Here is a 25,830-nt window from a genome sequence, read left to right as displayed (position 1 = left end):
AAAGTTATCAATAGTTGTACGGTAGTTTTGACAAAATGTGTGCATTGATCGTAACCACCATACGGGTCATTCGAGTCTTAGCCTTGCTTCTCCATTTTTTAATTAAATGATGGAATGGCCGAACCATTCTAATCTACTTAAACTTGGAGCCATCTGATTCCATTGAGAGTTAATTATGGTCTTGTCATGTTAATAAATGTCTAGTTAATCATTTATACAGTCCTAAGACCATCTAGAAAAAAGAGCTAAATTTTGGATGTTTGGGTTTGACCCGGTTCACTGATTTTTAATTGCCTGGAATGCTAATCTAAACAATATGTCCAACTTGAGTGGCATTATTGCTGATATAAATAGTCCAGTTAGATAAGTGTTGATAGCTATAAACCTGCCATTGTGAGTATCAAATGACAACATTTTAATTTCTAAAATAAAAAGCTCTTTTTTATATAAATCATATTTATTATCGATGATGAGGTTGATAGATAACAGCTTAACACTATTATATACAAATTACTCAATATAACACTTGAAGAATAGCCTAAAAGTATGTAATACAAGGTTGTGGTCTCTTTAGAGGTAAATTTAATATCTGATTGACTTTAAATTAATATCCGTGTTTACAAAGAATCCTATTGATTTTCACCAAATTCCGATAATTACTGCCAGAGTTACATATATCGCCCTTTATCACTTTGAAAAATCTGGTGGACGCTCTAGGGGCTAAAGTTAATATCCGATTGACTTTAAATATATACACAGTCTTTAAGGTCATCAGACGAAGAAGCCTGTTGATTTTCAACGATTTCTGATAATGACTGCCAGATAGTTATCATACACCGTGTTTACACCTATATATAATAGTTTCAATTGACTTTAGATTGATACACAGAGTTTAAGGTCTTGAGACGAACAAGTATATTGATTTTCAATGATTTTTGATAACTTGAACAGCTAAATACATGACATTAAGTGTTTTGTATATACGTTAGCATGGGCCAAACAAATTCCAATGATTTTCTGATAATTACATAACGAGTTGTTACTCTTAATCAGATTTTAGTGTATTGTAAATATTTCATTACCGAAAAATATCTCTGTTCCTTTTGATATTCACGCAAATCAGACCTAATTTCCCGTCTTATGACCCCCAATTTTACGAGAAATCACGTTTTTATCTTGTCCGATTATATGTTTATATCCCAAAGTTCTGGGTTCCAGTCGATACTTCGGACCGTGTCAGCCTGGATTATGATACCTGATTGTACGAAAAACTTGTTTTTAAAGCTTGTTCTCTGTCCATCTCTTGCAAAATGTTGGCGTCTCTTGCATGGCAACGCCTGTTTCCAAATATATTTCATATTCAAGCTGTATATTAAATAACAAATAGATTGTTTTGGGGTAACCTCTCCCTGTATTTAAAAAATCCGTAAATGTTCATATTTTTGAACGAACATAAGATATTTTTGGATCAAATTTTCTTTAATAATAATTGATAAGTTTGTAAATAGTATTGTACCTTGTAGTCACATATAATACATGTACGATGGCTCAATAGGCCCTTTTCTATGGAAATAAATATGCATAGATGAATGTAAAATGCCACTGGCAAGAGTTATACAAAGATAATGTGCTCAACAACGCTTATTTTACTTATGAATATTAATCTCCCCAGGAAAAAGGTCCAAAATCATTTAATTGGATAACATCATATTGGTCAATATCAAAGTATATGAGTAAAATAGTGTAAGATATTTTATAGCCTGGCTTAGAGAAGTTGCTGTAGATATTACATCTCATTAAATAAGCATATTATTACCGGGACTTTACGTAATATTTGAATCCATTTTTATACGCTGACATTTTCATGTGGACGTATATTGTCGTCGGCTCTGTCCATCCGTCCGGACGTCCACAATTGTTTGTGAACACTCTACAGGTCACAATTTTTATCCAATTTCAATGAAACTTGAAATATAGGTTAATCCCCCTAAGATCTCAGTTCCTTTCTATATTGGCATGTATCGGACTGTAACTTCATGGATTATGGCCCCCCGATTGTACGAACTATTACGTTTTGAGCTCGTGAACAGTGTAGAGGTCACAATTTTTAGCCGATTTGGTTTAAATTTGAAATTTATGTTTGTATACCCTGGCTAAAACAAGATGCTACATCTAATTAAATAAGCTAATTATTACTTTATGTAATATTTGAATCAATTTTATTTTCATGATATAATTATTATATTAAATTGTTATTAAATTTGTTTATTTCTACATTCAATTTGATTATTTTCTTTTATTCTCTTATTCAATTTTAATTTTAATTTCAATTGAAAATCCCACAGAATCTGATCTCCAAATCATCTAGCTTTTATATTCTAAATATAGAGCAGTGTAATATGACACTTATACACTGCACCATCTAAATAGATAATAATTGGGCGACAATTTATTATCTTTGAGAAGTTGATGACAGGATTCTCTTCAACAAACTTCCATTGTCTTTGAGGTCAAATTCCTAAACATGAAGAAATCAGGCTGATTTCTAGTTGGTCTTAAGAGTGTATATAATATTTAAGTAAGGGCCAAAGAAAGACCTGCAATCCACAGATTTATCTCTTACATAATGTATGTTTAAGAGGTATACAAACAATGCAATAGTTTGCAAAGTTGTTGCCATGGTATCCATATTTTGATAAGACAATATAACAAAATGATAAAACTAAATATAGAGCAATGAAGTATTGATAACAGTAAAATTTTGTTACCATGGAAACCAAATTCAAATTAAGTTGTCTTTACTAAGAATAAACACTATTGATAAATGTAGCAATGTTTAAATGACGGATGTATTTAAATTAATCATGTAACAAATCTCATTTTAGATATGGATAATATACATAAATACCTTCATTGTTGCCATTTATATCCTATACAAATTAATCTTTTTTCTAAACAATAACAAAATGTGTTCAATAAATCTTACAAATTTGAAAATAATGATAAGAAGATTCCATTTGTAGGGCTATACAAAAAAACAACCAAAATCAAAAAAGTAAAGGGTGGCGAATACTCATAAATTTGATTTTGAATATGAATTTTCAAGAAATATATTGTACCACAAATTAAAAACCTCCTCGATTCTGATTGGTCAAATGGACAATAAACCCCATCTAAATTATCAAGGCGAATTACTGTGTACTTTTTATTTCATTTTTGTGCTCAATGATCTTCTTGAACTCGAATCTTTATTGACAAATATCTGTAAAGAAATTCTGCACACATGACTATCACACCATTTTCAACATCTTTTATGAAAACACATTCCTGAAATACATAAAACAATAGAAAATCAGTCATAAATTAGAAATCTGAGTGGTGAGTAACCGTCCCAGATTTCTCTAATGAAGCAACTAGTTTCATTCAGGCTTAAGTAAGATTGTGCAGATATTCCCTTTTATGTAATTGTCGGATGGACCTGCGCAGTTCTGTATCACCGGAGCAACTGCTTCCATTTAATGGTGAACAGATAGATGGCTAAAGAGCTGATTCGCATATACTCTATGGCTCCCAACCCATTTGAATGTGTCATTTAAAATGATATAAACAAGTGGGAATTATTTGGATAACCACATTGGGTTATTGAAATGTGTAATATGCACTAAGCTTTTTTAGTATTTGGAACTCATCTAGACATGCATGATTAGTTTACAGTCAGACTAAATATTCAACTGCTATTTGGCAATTGTGCTGTCGGGTTTTTTGATCATGTGATAAAAATACCTAGTACTCGCGTATATTGGTGCGGTAAGATGGCCGAGTCCCTAATCTGAGGGACCAATCAACTCTATCGTTACAGGTTTCCTGTTACTAATTGTGGGATAAGGAGTAAGATATGACGACCTGTCACGTATTTCTTCCACTGGTTTGCGAAATATATCTGAGGTAATAACACTAGGATTTTCAGTGGTATTTTGAAGCTGAAACACCATTCCTCGCATTGAGAATACAGGCGCCACTATTACGTCATGGGAATTCCCATACCTATAATATTAATGGCGATGTGCCAATGATTTTGACAAGAATTGATAAATCAAGGCCCTGCAATTGATGTGCACAAGAGAGAAATAGCTAAGAGAAAACGAAAAAATACAGAAAAAGTCTGTGCATTACCATGTTTTTATTAAGTATAGAATGAATAAAAACAAGTGAATTTATACACAGTGTTTATGGTCATGAGACGAAGAAGCCTATTGATTTATAGCGATTTCCGATAATTACTGCCAGAGTAATGGCCCTTGATCACTTCAAAATATCTTGTGGATGCTCTAAAGGCTAAAGATAATATCCGATTGACTTTAGATTTATACACAGTGTTTAAGGTCATGAGACAAAGAAGCCTTTTGATTTTCAGCGAGTTCCGATAATTACTGCCTTTGATCACTTCAAAAAGTCTTGTGGACACTCTAGAGGCTAAAGTTAATATCCGATTGACTTTAGATTTATACGCAGTGTTTGAGGTCATGAGATGAAAAATCCTATTGATTTTCAATGATTTCCAATAATTACTGCCAAAGTTATGGCCCTTGATCACTTTGAAAAATCTTGTGACTCTCTAGAGGCTTATATTATCATCCGATTGACGTCAGATTGATACAGAGTTTAAGGTCTTGAGACGAACAAGTATATTGATTTTCAATGAATTTTGATAACTTAAATAAGTATATTGATTTTCAATGAATTTTGATAACTTGAACAGCTAAATCCATGATATTAAATGTTTTGTATACTAAACATTAGCATGGGGCAGAACTTTATAAAAACCAAACAAATTTTAATGATTTTCTGATAATTACTTAATGAGTTGTTACTCTTAATCAGATTTTAGTGTATTATAAATGTTTCATTACTGAAAAACGTAAAAATATGCGACAACTCTTGTTGACTGTCCAGATGATTTAGCTGCAGTGGACGTATGTTTCGTTGCCTGGCAACCTATCTTTTGAATTGTCAAATATCTTCTTATAGTCTCACATAACAACTTTTGGTCTCTTTGAAGGATTTATTAGTGAGCAGCAATTCGCCCATTTATCTGTTATCACTCATCACTTCAGTCAGTTATATAGAAGGATAACTGGTGTTTTCCTTTTGCGTTTGTCACTTCCTATTGTTGAAACCTTCATTACACATCTACATGTATCAAGCAATGATATCTGTGTTAAAATAATATTTGGAATGTGTTTGAGTTCTATCACATATGTGATAATGGCTACACCAATTTTGTTGCCTGGCAACCTATCTTTGCATATTTAATACAATACTAAATTATTTTGCAGAAAGAATTAATAGGACAGAGTTGGTTTGATGTTCTGCATCCACAAGACATCAGTAAAATAAAAGAACAATTATCATCTTCAGATCTCTCTCCACGCGAACGACTCATAGATGCCAAGAGTAAGTCCACATGATATCTTTTTCAATTATTAACCATACAATGAATGTAACTGACATGGCTTTTTCCAATTAACAGAAATCTTACACTTAAAAGAAAGGGCATTTTTGTGTTAAGCTGACTATTTAATCAAAAGTCAGTATATCAGGCCTGTACATTTCTTTGTTCAGTAATGTCATGAGATGGTTTAGAACCAATATATCTGAGAAATTAATTCATTGATAATTATTTATTAATTTCTAGCTCAAAATTATCAATACAACTCAAAATTATCAGGTGGGGTTTGATGGCCGAATGGTTAGCACGTGTGCACTGTATCATAAGGTCTGTCATTGAGTCACCTCATGGGTTTTCTCCCGGTCCTCTGGTTTCCTCCCACTGTTAAAGACCCCTACGCACAAGCGTATTGAAATAAAATTGAACCATATGTTAGTCCCAAAATGAGTGGACGTTAAACCCAATTTCTCTCTCTCTCAAAATTAGGATGTGTAGGAATAGTCTTTCTATGTCCATTTCAGCTCTTTATTATCCCTTGCCGAACAAAGTTTGTGTCGAGTGGACGTTAAACCCTATTTCTCTCTTTACACCCTTTGGGCGTTGCCAAACCCACTTTTTGTTAATATTTTGTTTGTAATAATTAACATCTTATGTTCAAACTCAGCATATCAATCATGTCAATAACAGGGTGGTACCTACTCCATATCCAACCCCCAGGGGCAGAGCCACGCCCAATTTTTGTATTTATCGTCTATAGGCTGCAATTCTGAATGGATCATCTTGGAACTTTGCATATTTATTCCTTATACCTTAAAGACAACAACTATTTATTTTGGTGCATGCCCTGACCCCCAGGGGAGGTGTCACACCCACTTTTTTGCTAATATTTACTCTGTAAATTTGGCAAAACAAACCCAACAACTACCCTTCTATGCCTCTTGTCATATTAAAGTCATTACAACCATTTCATATTTCATTCTCTTCATTTTGAAAAGTACCATATCAATCAAAGCACTAATGTTGACATATATTGCAGCGTTACTGATACTCTTGTTGAAGAATGCATTTTAAATATTTTTGGAAGTTAAGCAGACAAATGTACGGCTACCGTTTCGTGATACTTCCAGATATCAATCAGTGGATTTACGATTTGTCCAGTGCCATTTATGATTGCCTGTAAAACATTCATAAAGTTTGCATAGTTAAACTGCCAAGGGATATTTTACGTGCACGTCAATATGTACCATACAAACGACTAGACACTATTCCTTGCCTTTGCTAGGCTCTCCATTGTGCATCACTTTAAAATCCTGAAGTACTTTCTCAGCCAACAACGGGATTGAACCTGGGACCTGCTGCTTAATGAGCCAGTGCCTTATTCACTGAGCCACTGTGGTTCCCCACAGGAAATATGAATGTGAGGTAATCAATGAGAATATATTTATGTGAACAAATGATGCAGCTCTTTGATGTGACTCAGGCATTGTATCTGAGAACAATAAAAAAAAACAATTTCAGATGGCCTTATGCATTATTTTATAATACATGTATGCACTTTTCAGCTATGATGCCGGTTAAAACAGAATTACCACAAAAATCATCTCAACTATGTTCTGGTGCCAGACGATCCTTTTTCTGTCGTATGAGAACTGGTGGTAAAGCGTCTGCCTCTAATAACCTTCTGGTACCTAAAAACAAGATTGATGCAGATAGTATGTCTCCAAGAAAGAAAAAGACAGGTATATCTAGCTTAAAAGTTTAAAACTTATGGAAATCAGCTATTAAACATACATTATGCAAGAGCTAAATCTGCCTGTTGCAGGTATTTCTTTAGGTTTGAAATGTATAAACTATTAATTAGACATTTATTAACATGATGCCATCTTATGTGTCAGATTTCCACTGGATTTAAATCGGCTCTGCTGCTCAATGCTCATTGATAATTAAATCCAAAAATGGATAACTGAGACTATGTTTTTTATTGTACCGACTTTAGTAATGATGATCGAGGCTAGGCCTAAAATTCAATGGCTAATATCTTGGTTCAGAGTGGATCAATTTGACTGAAATTTTCAGCATATTCCCTTAACATTATCTAGTTTTTAACTATTACAGTGAGAACTGCCAGCTCTTTATCTAATCTTCCATAATGCCCCTTTAACCGACCTCTGTAGTTTATAAGACCTATTATCTATAAAATTTATAGGTTCGATCTTACACTTAATGTGACAAGGAGTAGGATCACTCATAGGTTTTATCTGCGGTTAAAGTCCAAATTATTCTGGGACCCCAAAACCTTGTTCAGTACCATGAGTGTTGGCACTAGGAAGAACTAGAAGCTATTAAAATTTTATCTGATAATTACTTCATGGGTTGTTACCATTGATCAGTTTTTAGTGTCTTGTAAATGCTCTCATTACCTCAAAAAAAAAAAAAAAAAAATGTGGATTGCTCGAACAACTTGACTTTTGTGAGCCTGTGTTTCATTGTCTGACAACCTATCGTTCTGTATTTCCAAAAGTAAAAGCTTTTAATTGATTCATTGTACTGGTTATTTTATTTAAAATCTTTCTATATTTTAGATCGTAAAAACTTTAGTGTGATTCATTGTACTGGTTATTTAAAATCGTGGCCTGTGTCTAAAGTGAACTTAGATGAAGATAAAGAAATATATCCTGATCTGAACAGTTTAAGTTGTTTGGTTGTTATAGGACGACCCCAAAAAATCTATCAATCTAAAACAAACTTTAAAAAACATATCAATATACGCCCATTAGAATATACTTCACGACATAGTGTGGATGGAAAGTTTCAATATGTTGATGAAAGGTAAATAATGAAACTGTATGTATATTTTTTATATGCCAAAATCTGCTTTTTATCCTGCTTCAAAATGTTAAATGGATTAAGATTGTGGCTCAGATCACAAATTGGAAACAAAATTCATTATGGGTTGATTAAAATTTCAGCTTGATGAACAATAAATAATATGAAACAAAATCAAAGTAAATACGAATTTGTAAAATTCTCAAGGCTGAAATCAAGATCTTTGAACAGGTTAATTCTGCCCAGAAGACTCTTTTTCCTTGTCCTGTACAACTATCTGAAGCACTGTGGAACTTGTTTTTGTAGAAATCCAGACTTTCAGTTTCCATTTATTTTTGGTGACATGTCCCCAAATTTCTTGTCATCATCATGTTCCTGGATAGCCATGTGTAAATACTTGCATACATTGTGCTACAGGATTCCTTAACCGTGTTCCTGCAAAACAAATCTAGTAATTGCTTCCAAATGACTCAGTATTTTGAACTGAAACTTCCAAACTCTTTGGGCCATTTCTTCACATTTGTCTTTTAATTTGTATACTTTAAACACACTTTTATTGTCAGTAAAATCTGGAACTAACCCATTAATGGACTCATCTACATCAGCGTAGCTAGTTGGTGTAAAAAAGTAGGTTGTCTAATCCTATTTCATTTTATTTCCATTTATGACTATGTAAAATACTAATAGTTTGCCCTTTTTCTCACTCAGGGCGACGATTATTTTAGGATTATTGCCTCAAGAACTGTTGGGTACATCAGTTTATGAGTATTATCATCAAAAAGATATTGCTCATTTAGCAGACGTTCATCGGAAAGGTACGTTATGAATAATTTTATATATAATAAAGTAAACCGGGCAAAATTTCCCCCATAGCACACTGTATGGCATATGCCCGTCTTCATTAGCCCAGTATAGGAGCAGAACAGTAGGACGTTAAACCCCATTTCATTTCATTTCAGCTTTACTAAATTACTTTCTTCCAACCTTTTAGTAAAACCCACATTATCATTATTATTATATGGTATGATCATTTCTGCTGCTGCTGCATTATTTATATAACTCCCCTCCATTGACATGTTCAGGGGTGACTAACAATATGATGTTACGAAGTGTAAAATAAAACCACGAAAGACAGTAAAATCTGGATCTAAAATAATATCAGAAAAAAGAATGTTACAACACACAGTTATATGTAAGTGACAACCATTGTGGACGGCTCACACGACTTAGCTACTATTTTATGTTGCCTAGCAGCCTAAATTTTTTATTTTCTTTCAGTTTTACAAACAAGGGAAAAAGTACAAACTAATCCTTATAGGTTTAAATCCAGTGGAGGAAGATTTGTCATTTTACAGTCCACATGTTTTGGTTTTCAAAATCCATTTACTAAAGAAGTAGAATACATTGTATCTATGAATAAAATTGTTAGGTAAGAACATATTCCAAAAACAGTGGTTATGAGTGTAATCAGCTCATTAACTACTGCTACATTTATGACTTATTCAGCCAGCTGGAGATTTCAAACTCACAATTTCTCTGTTATCACAGCTTGGATAGATATATTTCTGAAAAGCAGTCAGTGTCCTTTACATGTTATGCAACAGATACAAGTTTAATAGAAGTATGAGGTAAATACATCAGAGAATGTTTCAGCTATTTAGAATATTAAAATGAAAACAATCGCGCAGGGATAATATATGTTAATATTTCGTTTGAAAAGTGGATAAAATAAACTTAAAGTTACAATTTCATATTTTCTAAGAAAGTCAAAACATAATTATTTCTATGTCTTTTGCTCAATAGGTTGTCAACTCACTATTACACGATCATAGGTGTCATTCTCACACTTAAAACTCATTTACACCAGAAATAATAACACAATTACCTCCCAATTATCTCCCTTGTTTTATATTCTCCACCATGGAGTAGCTATCCTCATACGTTTGAATTTGAAGAGGAAAATGATATTTTTGCCAATTTCTCAACTGGCAATATTGAATTATTGGATTAATAGGATTATTCTTTAACAAGGTAGGACTGTTTATAGATACCATCTATTTTAAGGCTTCATTTTAATCAATTTTAAAAATATAACGTAAAAATATGAAATTGCAACTTGAAACTAAAAACAAGGGAACTTCAAGGTCTCTTTGGTAAGCCACCAGTAGAATGGATATGCAATCATCTAATGATTTATTGCGTGCTATAATTAATGATAACTTATAAAGCAAGTACCAATTATACAATGTAAAATGACTAATTCTCTTTGATTTGGGTAAATACAGTGACGATTTACAACTGGATTTTTTTATTTGTTTTTCAAAGTGAGTGCCAAATTCACAAAAACGTGCTTATGTAAGCAGATCAGTCAAATTTAACAGTTTATTTTTAACCTTGGATGCTTCTTCGCCTGTATATTCCGGACATGTCCTACACAATTTTTTAAACGTCTGACCAGGAATATGCACAATCAGACATCAAGATATGGTGAATAATATTAAAATCCCAAAATATATTGACTGTACTGAGTGTGTAACTACTACTCATCTCTGTTATCGTTGATAATAGACTGGATTAATTAGGTAATTAAGTAATCAACCTATTTATCGTGATATCAGTCTGTACACCTACCTTGATTAACTACTCAATCTGCTTCGACTGACTTGCTTAATCCTTTGTCGGACTATTCGTCAATCCAATAAGAGTGATTAAAAACTTAATTTACGTGATTACCTCAATGGTTTCTCCTTTGTCAGACATTTTAATCACCTTGATGTATGTAGAAAGTAGTCATAAAGGTCATGTATATAACACCCCAAGTCAATGGAGAGTCATTATAACTTTCATTTGAAGACTCCATATAGAAATTCCCATCTACAGTGGCACAGTTACCTGGAAATCATCGCTTGCCTCATAAAGCATTGCTTACTACAAAACTAGTAAAAGGTCATGTATACCAATAACCAGGGTTCTTAATCCATTTTGAAACGAAACCGGCCAGAATTGGGTCAAATGAGGTCCCAGTAGGAACTGGGTTTTAAAATTTTAAGCTTCCATTCTCTTTACAAGGCTAGAAATTCGACATTTTTTGTGAGAATCTAAGAGGATTCTCATATATGCAATCTGCGCGAATCCTCTGAATCTTAATTAATAATACTGTCTAAAAAACAAAATTGTGTTTATTGTGTTAATCTAAGACATTAAAATACGACAACAATGATAAAAAAAAAAAAAATCAATCAGATGGAGTTTTTGGTAAACACTTAAATTGTGTCAAAAGTAATATCCAGAGAATGCTGTAGTCAAAATAAGCAATAAGCTGATACAGCACCATGGCATTTCTTCATAGCACAATTTGTAGTCTTTTGTCCATCACGTAACTAGTCACGTAACTTGCAAAAGTTTTAATTCAATCGTCGATGATAGACGAACGGCACAATGATCATATGACAACCATAACTGAAATTGCTATAAAATAAAAGTCTGTACGACTATGATATAGCCTTCAATAATATTTTTAAACTTAAGCCTCTGTCAGTAAAGTATAAAATAGAAATCATAACGGTAAATGCTATTTAGAACTGGTTTATTGACCTAATTCCAACCGATATGTCACGTGTCATTGGAATTCGGCATTCGGGATTCTGTTGGGGAAAATATCCACTGTTTCTCTCTCTGTATATTCGGTGTTCTATCAGGGGATTATATTCAATGAAGATTTAAATTTACCTAACAGCTGGTCAGTGAATCCATCGATGTATGATTTTGATATCTACCGGTACATGGAATTCACACAGACGGAGCGTGGAAGATGTGCGATTCGCAAATCATGCCGAGATCGTCTTCATTCACCGTGTTTTACTGTACCTATTATGAATTATCAGCAAGCTTGTTTTGTTTTTTTTACCGGATTATCTAAAACACCGTTAAATGTGCTAATTACTCGGATTATGAACCACATATGGCCGATTCTCACTAAGGTATGACTGTTGTTGTAGCCTACACTTCTTTATTAACAAGTAATAATTAACGCGTTGTAATATTAGCCCCAAGTAGATTGATTTATGATACCATGTGGCCGATTCATTGTTTTACCAATCGGCTAGATTAAACATCAATCGGCTAAATCCCACAAAATACAGCTGATTAAGAACACTGACCCTAACTAACTGACATTCAACAGTTGGACTCGACAATTCTCTGAGATTTTTTTTGTTTTTTAAAGAAACATTTTATGCGAATCCTTATAGATTCACAGCGTAAGCTCTTGCGAGAATCCTTGCGCGATTTAGATTCGGAGATTTGCATGAATTTCTAGCCCTGCTTTAATATAACCAGACTTCAACAAAAATAATTCTTGGTAATTTGTTATGAGGAATATCGTATTCTACTGTATGTAATTACCACAAATAGCCTATAACGACAAACAGGTACCCCATATGGAAAATTTTCCATATTTAATTCACATACCGGCTTGAAATTCATGTCAATAATATTACTGAATAAATTACTGTATTTGTTTTTTTCGATGGATATAAATTGATACAGCACCATGGTATTTCTCCATAACACAATTTGTAGGGTTTTTTTTTCTATCACGTAACTTGCAAATGTTTTTATTCATTTGTCACATGATAGACACATGGTACAGTGATCATGTGACAACCATAATTGAAACGGCTTTAAAACTAAATTCCATACGACTATGCCATACAGCTTTCAATAATAATAATAACGACAGTATTTTAAAAATCAAGCCTCTGTCAGCATGTGTATAAAATAAAAAATCATAACAGTAAACGCTATTTAAAACTAAATCGCTGGTTTACTGACCTAATTCTAACCGATGTCATATTCGGCATTGGAGATTCATAATATATTATTAATGAATGTTTCTCTGTGTATTCGTTGTTTTATCGGAGGTTGATATTCAACTGGTGCTACCGTTACTTGTGCTAATTACTCAGATTATGAACCACATGGCCGATTCTTAGTAAGGTATGACTGTTATTGTAGCCGACAAGCAAGTTAATTGACTACTTAATTAACAAGTAATAATTGACCCGTTGTAATTTAGCCGAAAGTAGATTGATTTATGATACCATAGTGGCCGGTTCATTGTTTTAATAATCGGCTTGATTGAACTTCAAGCGGCTAAAGCCGACAAAAAACAGCCGGTTAAGATCCTGCCAATAACAGACATCATAATACACGAAAGTTGGCTATGCCTTTTTTACGATTGATTAAAATTACCAATGTAATTTTAAATATCATTTTATAAAGAACAAACTATGTTTAGATATGAATTATTCTTATCATAAACGTTTCGATTTCGTTCGCTATTGTTCAAACGAAGGCAGGTAATTATTGAGGAACATTACTGAGTTGAACTAGAGCCAATCCGGGAATTAAATATAAAAAATAGTGAGGACCACCTAATTTTTTGTACTAATCATAAACATTATTTAGAACATGATATGCAACATAAGAAATATTTCTAGTTGAAATCCATTAAAGGAAATGGAAGCCTATTGACCTTAATTCCTGAAGTGGAAAATGTCTGATGTGCAAAATTCTGAAATAGCATCCCAGTTTTTAAGAGATTATCTTTACTTGTATTATATTTTTGACAGTGAACCAGAGGTAACCGGATGTGATACGTCAGAAGAAATTCTCATCAAAATGAACCCCAATTTTCCTAATGATAAAATAATCAGTTTAGGTAAGTGCTCATGGCTTTATTTAACATTAGTCATCCCTATCATGTTTCCTGAAAACAAGTCGTGTTTCATTTCCCTATTTCACATTACACTCTCAAAAAGATGCTTTCATCTACGTAAGCCAGTGCTTGGATTTTCAATAATTGGACGAGTTTAGGGTTATTTGAAATATGAAGGTATATGAAATGGATTACATTTATTAAATTATTGTTGAAAGTATCATAAAAGTATTATTTCCAGTCAGTATTTAATACAAGCTTTTAGGTGCTATTTCATTCATTGCATTTGGAGGCGCGCGGTCACTCGCAAGTGCCTGCCATGCACCTGAGTGTCGACTGAGGGGAAGATTTTCTCCCTCTCCTTAAAATTGAAAATCGCTCTCCTTATTTGTAAATCATGGACATACGTATTTTTTTTTAAAAAAAGAATGTGAAAGATTCACATTTCGATCGCCGCCATGCTGTCAATGTGAACATTTATTTGGTGTATTCCATTAGTGTATAATGTGATCGTACATGGTAATAAAATTCTGATATTGCTAAAAAATAGATGGCACCTATGCATCATTCCTAATTTAACTGAAATATAAAGTAGAACTCTCGCAAGACGTGAGAAATTAAGTGAGATGGCACGTGAAAATTTCCAATGAGAATTATTCCGGAAGAAATAGATAATATTTTGATAGAATTTTTGAGCGTTCATGATTATATTTCGCATAGGAGTTATGTTTTTAACCAAAATTTATACAAGCTATATAGTCGACAAGTAATTCTGTTGGAATACCATGCATAAGTAGTTTTAGACGATAGCAAAAGTTTGACTTGACCGTACGACAACGAGTACTATTATTTAGCAGACGATGCTTTTTATCATTTACCGTATGTAACCAGGAATGACCCTTACACGCAGTTATTGATCTTCAGAACCATTTCCCATACACACAAATAATCACTCTGTTCATTAAGGGGAGCTATTTAAATAACACAAGAATAACACCCTTCAAGTAAACATTTAAAAGTTCAGAAGACTTATCCAAGTTTTCATGATAGGTTGTTTTAGAAAATAAGTGACAGTCTGGGTTTCCACAAAGCATTTCAATCATGTCTAGGTATAAGAGCAAAAACACGAAAGTGCCAAATATATTTGTCCTCATCTTGTTGGCATCTTCAGTTAGCTAATCTATTTATTTATTTGTTGATTGAGGTGGTTGGTCATCATCCTCACCGTTGTTTTGTTTTGGGAAAATTTAGAGTTGTTTTAGATAAAAAAACACAACACTATTTATATGGAAAAACAACCACTGGTTTGTACACATATAGCACAATGTTTCGACAAGTATCCTCAAGCACAAATGATAATGACAAGAGGATACTTGTCGAAACGTTGTGCTATATGTGTACAAATCAGGAATTGTTGTTCCATATAGATTGTGTTGTGTTTTTTAATGTGATCAATCGATAAATGCCATTCAAGAAGTATTTAAGATAATTGGCAAAGAAAATTTGCAACTTTGAGTGATTAATGAATAAGTGTGTGAAATAGCTTTATTTAACGTCTCTTCCACCGAAATGATATCGCAGAAAGTACATACCACTTTTATATGGTCATTTTGTGTGCTCTTTAAAAATTACAGTATAATTAGAATTATCTCCCCTTTCAGGTAATTTCTAGTTTTCACATTGACACAATCTGCGATGGTTGTACAACTGCTGATTATTGGTCATTTCCAGGTTCAGGTCACTCACTGCCTTTCATTCTTATATTTTTTTTTAAAAAAAAAAACATAAGCAACGTTATTTAATTACAAATGTTAGCTCATGGAGTTGCACATTACGCTGTTGATGTAGATAAACTTGTCTATCTGTCAGGCCTAACCCAACTTTAACACACAAGATGCATTTTAAATGGGAAATGATAACTCTTGTTAGTTTGACATAGATATGTTCGATAGTTTACTTATTTTGATTATATGATAGGTGAACTTACGAATTAACAAATTAAAAGTATAAGATAAAAGCATTTAGAACTGATTTTAGGATCAACATCAGTATCAGCATGTGATAGCAGGGACCTACCAGGAATATCTATAAGAGAATATACTAGTGCAGGTAGAATAGGTACAAAAATAGCTGAAGAATCCACGGAGTAAGTTACATTATTATTTTTCTCACACATATGTAGGTTTTGTAAGTTCCAGTACGAAAGGAGATTCATGTTATGTTGAGGGCATCATAGCCACTTCACACAGATTTAAAACAGTATTTAAGGGACATAATACTGTATATTCCTTCTATACAGTTCTGAATTCAAGAAAACTTTAACTAAAATATTTTAAATGGACATCCCCTAGTTGTTTTTAGCTGAACTAGTAGACATTTGAGATTGGTGGGGTTTTATGGAATGTTTTATTTAGTACATCATATGTATATATTGTAATATGGGAGACTTTTTATATGCCCACATTGAAATGTGGTTGTATATTGTCATTAACCCTGTTTGTCCAAGGCTAAAGTTAATATCCAATTGGTTTTAAATTTATACACGGTGTTGAAGGTCATGAGATGAAGATAATTACCAAGAATTATGGCCCTTGGTTACTTTGAGAAATCTTCTGAACACTCTAGAGGCTAACATTAATATCCGATTGACTTTAGATTTATGCATAGTGGTTAAGGTCATGAGATGAAGAGGCCTATCGATTTTAAACGATTTCTGATAATTGCAGCTATAGTTATGGCCCTTGATTACTTTCAAACATCTTGTGGACACTCCAGAGCAGTGATTCCCAAGGTGGGCCTGGGAAAATCTCAGTGGGGCATAGGTCGCACTGGTAGGGTGTAGGCTGATAGTGAATTACAGGTATCTGCGTTTGTTTAAATGCCTTAATGTTTATTTGTGTGAATGTGTAAGTGAATTTCATCAGAAATACTTTTGTTGAAGGTATATTCTTATCATGAACTTTAAATGTTACAACTTTTGATTTAATTTTTGAATATATCGTATCGTGATGTAAGCGTATTGTTGCAGCCCTAATATTCTTATTAAATTTTGAAGTTTTTATTTGAATTATGAGTCTGTGTAAATGTTGTGCAGCATCATAATTTTTGGGGCATGGGAAAAAAAATGGTTGGGGATAAATTAATATCCAATTGACCTTAAATTTATACACAGTGTTTAAGGTCATTAGACAAAGAAACCTATTGATATTCAACGATTTCCGATAATTACTACCAGAGTTATGGGCCTTGATATTAAATGCTTTGTATTTTAAACTTTAGTATTGGGCAGAACTAGGAGCCAAACAAATACTAATGATTTTTGATTATCACTTAATGGGTTGTTACTCGTAATCATTTTTTAGTGTGTTGTAAATGTTTTCATTACTGACAAACAAAAAAAATATGCAACAACCCTTGTTGACTGCATGGACGACTTAAATGATGTGGGTGTGTGTGGCATTTCCTGGCAACCTATTTTTTCGTTACAGTTTACAAGTACCAGCAGATAGTAGTAGCCTGGAAGTCACACCTTTACCTCAGGTATGTAACATTTATTTTATCTATGCTAACAGTGAAACCCACAGATGTTAATGAATTCAGGAGCCGTAATGACTTAGCATATGCTCCAAATATGGATCCCACACTTTTAATTGACAAGGAATAGGGTCACCAGCCAAACTTTGTTGCTTTTCTCCCACTGCTAAAGACCCCTATGTGCAAGCGAATTATTGAAATAAAAACATGTAGACCTACCATATATATCAAGTATGAATTATTGAATTTATAAAAATCTTATTACCATTCAATATTTTGTATAGAGATTTGCTGTTCCAATGAATGTTCGAGTTCCTTTCCTGAATGCAGCATCTTCATCAACATCATTATCACAAGCAGGTAAACCATTTTAACACTGTGGTGGCTCAGTGAGTAAGACGCTGACTTGCTAACCTGGAAACTTGGAGGACCCCTTGCCAGTGATGCAAGACAGAGGGTCTCGCAAGGGACAGTGTATACAACCAAGGTCCCTTGAAGACATTGGCATGCATGAAAAGAACCCTTGGCATTTGGAATTTAATATAAGAGTAGGCTGTAGTGCCGCTATTCGTGATAAATTCTCCTCATAGCACACTGTATGTTGTATGCCAGTCTTCATTAGCCCAGTCGGAGCATAACAGTAGGATGCTAAACCCTATTTCATTTCGTAAGTGAATAATCAACGGTTTATCTGCTGAATAATAAATGATTGTCATCAGATCTTTGAATAAAACACATAGATGTCTGTCACAAGCTTACACCTTGTTTTGCCCTCACCTTTTACAATTATGTATAACTATGGTTCTCAATGGATGGTTGTTTAACAATTGGTAGCATTTTGCTGATCATGGCCAGAGCATTAGAATATAGAATGTTGGTATACTATAAAATAAAAGTTTATTTATGATTGAAGCCACTGAAAGTCTCCTCAGTTCTAAATGTTTGTGAAACATTAAGTCAACTGAAAATTTATAGGTCCAAGTGACGTACCTCAAATTTGTTGATTTTTCTTTCTGCAGCATGTTCATCAAAAACTGGGAATCTCCAGTGGTCATCGAAACTTGGTGATCAAAATGGCCATATTAGTTTAAATAGTAAAAGTAAGTATGAATAGTATATGGAATGAACCTGTTTAATCATGTATTATCATGTTTAGCTAAGAAGTGGGTGGGGTAGCTGAATGGTCTAAGGAGTGCTTTTGATTATCTGTTTGTATGTGACAAGGATAAGGGTCGTCTGACCAACCCCAGGGTTTTCTCCAGATCCTCCAGTTTCCTCCCACTGCTAAAGACCCCTACGTGCAAGCGAATTATTGAAATATAATTGAACCATATGTTATTCCTGAAATGACACTGGACATTAAACGCCATTTCTCTCTCTCATTATGTTTATCTAAGACAAATTGAATAACTAGGTTGTAAGGAAATTAATTTATTTATAGGAAAAAAATCTGTAAAAATAGTTATTTTAGAGATTCAAAATGCTTATTATTAAGGATGTAAGACTGTAAGTTACGCCATGCTTCAACTAGACTAATTAGAACATAATAACTGATATGACATAAAAAAGTCAGGATAAAGTCCAGAACTGACACCACTATGGAGTGATCAATTACATTTTGACTTAATGATTTACAGCAAAAAGTATTGACCACATAAATCCCATGATATTTCAAACTTTCTAAGCCTCTTTATACTTTCATGTGGACGTATATTTTCTTTTGGTGTTGGCATGTATCAGACCATAACTTCATCGATTATGGCCCCTGGTTGTACGAAAAATCATGTTTTTAGCTTGTGGACCCTATAGAGGTCAAAATTTTGATCCGATTTTGATGAAACTTGAAAAGCATGTTTATAACCCAATTATCTTGTTTCCTATCGATATCCGCGCATATCAAATCGTAACTTCCTGAATTCTGGTCCCCGATTGTACTTAAAATCACATTTTTAGCTTGTGGTCCCTCTAGAGGTCACAATTTTTATCCGATTTTTAAAAAAAAAAACGTTTTAGTATATCACCGTTATACCCTAATCATGGTTGAGTTCGAATTTCGTGAAAATCAAACCAAAACTGCCGGACAAAATGTCCACCCCTTGTACACAAATAGTGTAAAATATTGTACATCAAGGTTGTGGACCCTCTAGATGTCACAATTTTCATCTGATTTTGATGAAACTTGGAATGCATGTTTATATTCTAAAGATTTTGGTTCCTTTCGATATATTCGCGCATATCGGATCATAACTTCCTGAATTATGACAAAAACTTACAGACGTAATGGCCGTCCCTTGTACAGAAATAGTGTAAAAAATATCAAGGTTGTGGATCTTCTAGAGGCCACAGTTTTTGTGCGATTTAGATGAAACTTTATATGTTATTATCATAAAGATCTTGGTTCCTTTTGAACGTAACTTCCTGGATTATGGCCCCTGATTGGTTGAAAAATTGCATTTTTAGCGTGTGCATTCTCTAGAGGTCACACTTTTTTTTTCTGATTATAAAAACCGTTTAGATATATCACCATTCCACCATAATGAAGGTTGAATTGGAATTTCGGGAAAATCGAAATGAAAGCGCCTGACAAAATGGCCGCGCTTTGTATGCAAATTGTGTATAAGTATGTAATACAAAGGTTATGGACCCTCTAGAGGTCACAATTTTTATCTGATTTTGATGAAACTTAAAACATATCTTTATATTCCAAATATCTCAGTCCCTTTTGATATTTGCACATTTCAGACCATAACTTTCTGGATTATGGCCCTGATTGTACAAAAAATCATTTTTGTTTTTAGCTTGTTCTCTATCCATCTCTTGCAAAATGTGGGCATATCCTGCCTGGCAGCCGCTGGTTATACAGTTTCGTACACATCTGTATTGGCAAATAGTCGAAATAATGTGACTAAACAAATATTCCTTTCCACATTAATGTTCAAATTTTATTTTCCGACTGTATATCTTGGTCCCAGTCAGTGCAGAAACGGTAGGACATTGAACCGCATTTCATTTCACATATTTTGGTCAGTAGACATGCACCACACCTTGTGATCTATTTATTGTACATACAACTGTATATAATCATTTCACTTGATGTTATTCATTATAGGTCAGCAAGCAGCAGCAACAACAGCATTAGATTCGACATTATTAAATGATGTGCTAGAGGAACAGATGGTAGAAGACATGCAGAATCCTGGTAATGATGGAAATGATGAAGCAGCATTGGCATTTTTAATGAGTTTATTAGAAGCGGATGCTGGATTAGGAGGACCGATTGACTTCAATGATTTGCCATGGCCATTATGAGGATGTTATTTTTTTTTAGGTGACAATGACATGGAAAATGTTTTAAAATATTACACCATATAGTCCAGCCTTATAGATTCCATTCATTCCAGAGAACAATTAAGTTGTTTATGCGGCAGTACCGTCACTTATCTGTGTTATATTAAAGAATGTTGATTTATGAAGATATACCAAAAAATATACAGTAATAGAAATATATTGAAGAATGTTGATTTATGAAGATATGCCAAAAAATATACAGTAATAGAAATTATATCCAAATTTGTATTTGTGGGGACGCTTGACATCGAAAAACTGGAGAAAATTCTCAGCTCATTTTTACACGCTGTGCCTGTGTCGAAAAAAATATTTTATCTGTTATAATAGTTTATTTTTATGATATCATTACAAACAGAGTGCTTTTGTCAAAATGAATCAAGTGCCTGTTACACTACATGACAGCCTTACACACAGTGTGATCGGGCCAAGCAAGAAAATTTTATTATCTTTGCTCAACTCATTTTATTTTGCTTTATACATGGATTTATTGGTAAAGCGATTAAAGATTATCTGAATGGTAATCTGGAAAATAAAAATGATGTGACTATCTTTTACTGAAGAAGAAAAAGTGATATTGTTAATTGATAGTTTATATATATCTCCCCCAAAATTTGCCTTACGTAAGATGTGGGATTTCCAATTTAATAATGATTTTACAAATGGTATTATAAATTCTGTCCTTTAAAGATATTGTTGTTGAAAAATATTGTTGTTGAAAAATAGTAACCTCATTTTATTTCACTCTAAAATGGCAACGCAACCTACTTGTGTTCGTGTTCTTGTACTGTATTTTAGTACATCTAACAAATTTTGGGTGGGGGGGGGGTGTGCGTGTTGAAATTAATTGTTAGTCATTATTGTAAATACCCTTTCCAGTTCATTATTGCTAGTTCTGTAGGATCTAGAAGATTTTTAAATGTTGATTCTAGTAGCTGTCCACTTTAGCTATGTATTGTTATAGAATATTGAAATAGGTTGACTTTATTCTTTTAATTTTTGTTAACAACCTGCCATTTTATCCTTCTTTCTGTTGTAAAAGTTTTGATATTACAGTTTCTCTTTAAAGAAGTGTTATGTAAGAGCTAAATCTGCATATTGCAGATCTTTATTTATGGATAATTGAGATTTTAACTCAATTGTCAAGTATTGTTGCTATGATAATGTTCAATCTACACTATATATTTTGTCAAGACTTCAAACAGTGATAACTCTGAATAGAATAAAGTAATTTGAAAGAAATTGTCAATATCATCAATTTTCATTATCTATTTTTGAACTATTACAGCAAGAACAGCCAGCTCTTTATCTAAATCTAACATTATGTATCTTTAACTACAAATGTTTATATATGTATATGATAAACGGTGATTATATTAATTTCCAATATTTCATATTAATTCATTTTAGGTATCCTGTGATAATAAATTCTATCTGAAAGTTAATCTGAAATTACATTCACCTGCCTTCTAGAGTCATATACATGTATGATGTCACACAACCATCTATTTGTGATAGATCTGTCTATTCATCGCAGAGATGTTTCAGGATTGTAGTCCTACACATTATAGCCCATATTGATTTATAGGAGTTCAGTTGACGCTCATGCAAAATGCTTTGCTGATAGGCAAGTGCTTCGATTTTCAATAATTATGTGAATGGAAGATTGTAGAGAAATCAAATTAAAGAGCATTATTTTAACTTTATTGAGTAACGGCAATACTCTAATAGAATTATCTCCAGTGTTTCACATCACACTTGCTTCATTCTATTATGTACTATTATGGCACCTTAACCTCAGCTTTATAAAATAACTCAATCAGCAGTGCCTTTATTAAGATGTTCAAAGGTATACCTCTCAAAAAAACAGGTGCCATTAACAGCATTCTATAGTATTTTATTGTGTATTATAAATATACCTGTGAAGAGTAATGCGATTCTTCAATGTTAGGCCATATAGAATAAATTTTTGGTTCTCAGATACTCCCACATCACTTAAAGAGAGCTGCTTGACCTGGTTTTTTTTTTGTTTTTTTTTTTTGTTTTTTAAATAAAAAAAGGGATATTAATTACTGCAGGTAAAAAAATTTCTTGAGTTACAGGAAGTAACTATGAAAAATAAATTCTAATGAATCATGAAAAATACAGTAGGCCCTGTTATCAAGTACACAACTCTGTTAATCGTTACTGCTAATCATACAATCAACAACGTGCTGAGATAAATGAGTCATTAGCCATGTAGTGATACTTTGGCAAAAAAAAAAAAATACCTCCACATCAGATTTTTTAAGGAAGGATTGTCTTGAGAACCAGAATATTTTTTTTTGTATGGCCGTAATATATGGTCAACAGATTAATGAGTAGCATTATAGAATTCTTAATAGTATAAAATGTGAGAAGAAAATCAAAACCAAAATGTTTATTTTTAAATAAATCTTTCCATTTATTGTAAAATAAACTAATGTAGAATGCATGGCTGATTCTCTTTGAAATTGTGCATTAAGACATGATTATAAAGTTGCAAATATTTAAATATTGTCTTTAAATTGTCTTATTGCAACTGAGAATTAGGTATTTATATTATTTAAAACACATTAAATTGATATATTGAACATAATATAGTTTTAAGAATATTTTGAAAGGTAAACAAAAAATGTTTTTATTAGTAATATGAATATATTAAATTTCTTTTCTTTTTTTTTTAAGTTTTGATACTTTAAAGTAAGTATTAAAAAAAATATTACAATATTTTAATAATTAGACAAAAAGAGTTTGTATTATTAATTTAAATATAGTTAATTTCTTTATAATAAATTTAGCAGTCATTTTTAAAAGTTGTGATATATATAATGTAAATACATAAAAAGAACTGAAACGGGGTGTAATATCCTACTTTTCTGCACTGTAAATATATGAAAATTATGAATGTATAATGTCAGACTGTGATATAAATGTTAAAGTGTTTGTTCAATACATAAAATATTTTATAATTTATAATATTTCTTATCACAAAATAACACATTCTACAGTAGATATCGCTTGTGTGATAAATTTCATAATATACCACGAGGAGATATCACTTTACACGAATCTGATTGGTCAATTAAAAAGGAACTACTTTCTTTATTTTCAAAGAACAATTCATTTTTTATTAAAAGTAACTTCTTTTTAATTAAAAAGGAACTATTTTTCGAAGAAAGCAGGGGACTATTAAAATGGGTTCATCCGTCAGTCTGTCTGTCTGTCCGTCCCACTTTTTGGGACACAATAATTATCTGTCTAATTGAGCTAGAATGTTCAAACTTGGTGTAGGTGTTTATTAGGTCAATACCTTGATGGAGTTCGAAGATGAGCATTTTCCGCTTAGGGTAAGCGGAGATAAGCAATTTGATTGGTTGATGCTTTGGGACACGATAACTTTAGTTCTAATTAAGTGAGAGTGATGAAACTTGGTGTATAGTTTCATTACATCAACACCTTTACTAAGTTCGATAATGAGCATTTTCTGCTCAGGGTAAGCAGAGCGATAAGCAATTTGATTGACCAAGATTTTGGAACACAATAACTCTCCTTCTAATTGAACTAGAATGTTCAAACTTGGTGTAGGTGTTTATTGGGTCGATGCCTTGATGCAGTTCGAAGATGAGTATTTTCTGCGTAGGATAAGCAGAGATAAGCAATTTGATTGGTTGATGCTTTGGGACACGATAACTTTAGTTCTAATTAAGTGAGAGTGATGAAACTTGGTGTATAGCTTTATTACATCAATACCTTGACTAAGTTCGATAATGAACATTTTCTGCTGAAGGTAAGCAGAGCGATAAGCAATTTGATTGGTCGAGACTTTGGAACACAATAACTCTCCTTCTAATTGAGGTAGAATGTTCAAACTTGGTGTAGACATTCCTTAGGTGAATCCTTTGATGGAGTTCGATGATGAACATTGTCTGCTTACGGTAGGCAGAGATAAGCAATCTGATTGGTTGATGCTTTAGGGGCACGATAACTTTTGTTATAATGAAGTGAGAGCGATGAAACTCTGCTGAATATAAATTCATTATATCATTACCTTGACTTAAGTTCGATTTTGCGAATTTTCTGCCTGGGCTAAAGAGCGATTAGCAATTTGATTGGTCAAGACTTTTGATTGGTCAAGATGTTTAAACCTGATGTAGATGCTTTGGGACAAGATAATCTTGATTCTATCTGATAGAGAGTGATGAAACTTAGTGTGTAGTTTGATTGCTCGATACTTTTGAAAAAAATAAATGTGCGATTAATTAATGTGTCATCTATTTATTTTGGGATTTCGGCGGGGGACATCAGCCTCACTGTTGGCTTGTATTAACCAGTAATTGACGAATTTCATTGGTCAATTAAAAAGGAACTACTTTCTTTATTTTCAAAGAACAATTCATGTTTTATTAAAAGTAACTTCTTTTTAATTAAAAAGGAACTATTTTTATTTACCGGTAATTGACTTAGATGGAAAAACTGGGTCAATATAAAGGACTTTGCAATGGTTGAATTGCTGTCAAAATATGATGTATCACTGTGTTGTAATGTAATGGGGTTCAGTAAAACTGAAATCTATAACAAAGAATTATATGTAAGAAAGAATTGGGTGATAAATATAATCTCCTACAGGTCTTTTTTGATATCTCTATTTATACACTATTAAAAAGATTATTGAGAATTACTAATATTCCAATCTAGAAAGACATAGGAGATAGGTGTTATTTTAGGGTAACTAAGCCCTTGTTTAATTTATCTGTCATATAGTGCTACTGTACAGTTGTAGGCCTTAATAAGAAATTGTGCATTGAATATGAGAAAATAGATTTAAAGAATTTTTAAATCTGAGAAAAAATTGATCAGATACATCATTTGTTATTTTAATATACTTATAAAATTATGTAATGTACATATAATATTATTACCGGTATGTATCCAGATT

At 32.7% G+C, this 25,830-nt stretch overlaps 1 protein-coding gene across 1 annotated transcript in view; it reads left to right on the top strand.

The window, feature by feature from the left end:
• Positions 1 to 23,508, top strand: part of LOC126823844 (protein cycle) — a 62,993-nt gene extending 39,485 nt beyond the window's left edge. The window contains exons 7-17 of the mRNA XM_050552869.2: positions 5,337 to 5,454; positions 7,012 to 7,188; positions 8,032 to 8,278; positions 8,984 to 9,090; positions 9,554 to 9,704; positions 13,909 to 13,997; positions 16,032 to 16,140; positions 17,483 to 17,534; positions 17,813 to 17,888; positions 18,548 to 18,628; positions 20,638 to 23,508. Of these exons, the coding sequence (XP_050408826.1) occupies positions 5,337 to 5,454; positions 7,012 to 7,188; positions 8,032 to 8,278; positions 8,984 to 9,090; positions 9,554 to 9,704; positions 13,909 to 13,997; positions 16,032 to 16,140; positions 17,483 to 17,534; positions 17,813 to 17,888; positions 18,548 to 18,628; positions 20,638 to 20,837 (1,407 nt within the window). The 3' untranslated portion in view covers positions 20,838 to 23,508. The remainder of the gene's footprint in view (positions 1 to 5,336; positions 5,455 to 7,011; positions 7,189 to 8,031; positions 8,279 to 8,983; positions 9,091 to 9,553; positions 9,705 to 13,908; positions 13,998 to 16,031; positions 16,141 to 17,482; positions 17,535 to 17,812; positions 17,889 to 18,547; positions 18,629 to 20,637) is intronic.
• Positions 23,509 to 25,830: the final 2,322 nt, after the last annotated feature.

This window comes from Patella vulgata, chromosome 6 (genome assembly GCF_932274485.2).
Source record: "Patella vulgata chromosome 6, xgPatVulg1.2, whole genome shotgun sequence".
Classification (NCBI taxonomy): Eukaryota; Metazoa; Mollusca; class Gastropoda; family Patellidae; genus Patella; species Patella vulgata.
The sequence above is the reverse complement of the archived record's forward strand: the minus strand, read 5'-3'. Positions and strand labels throughout refer to the sequence as shown.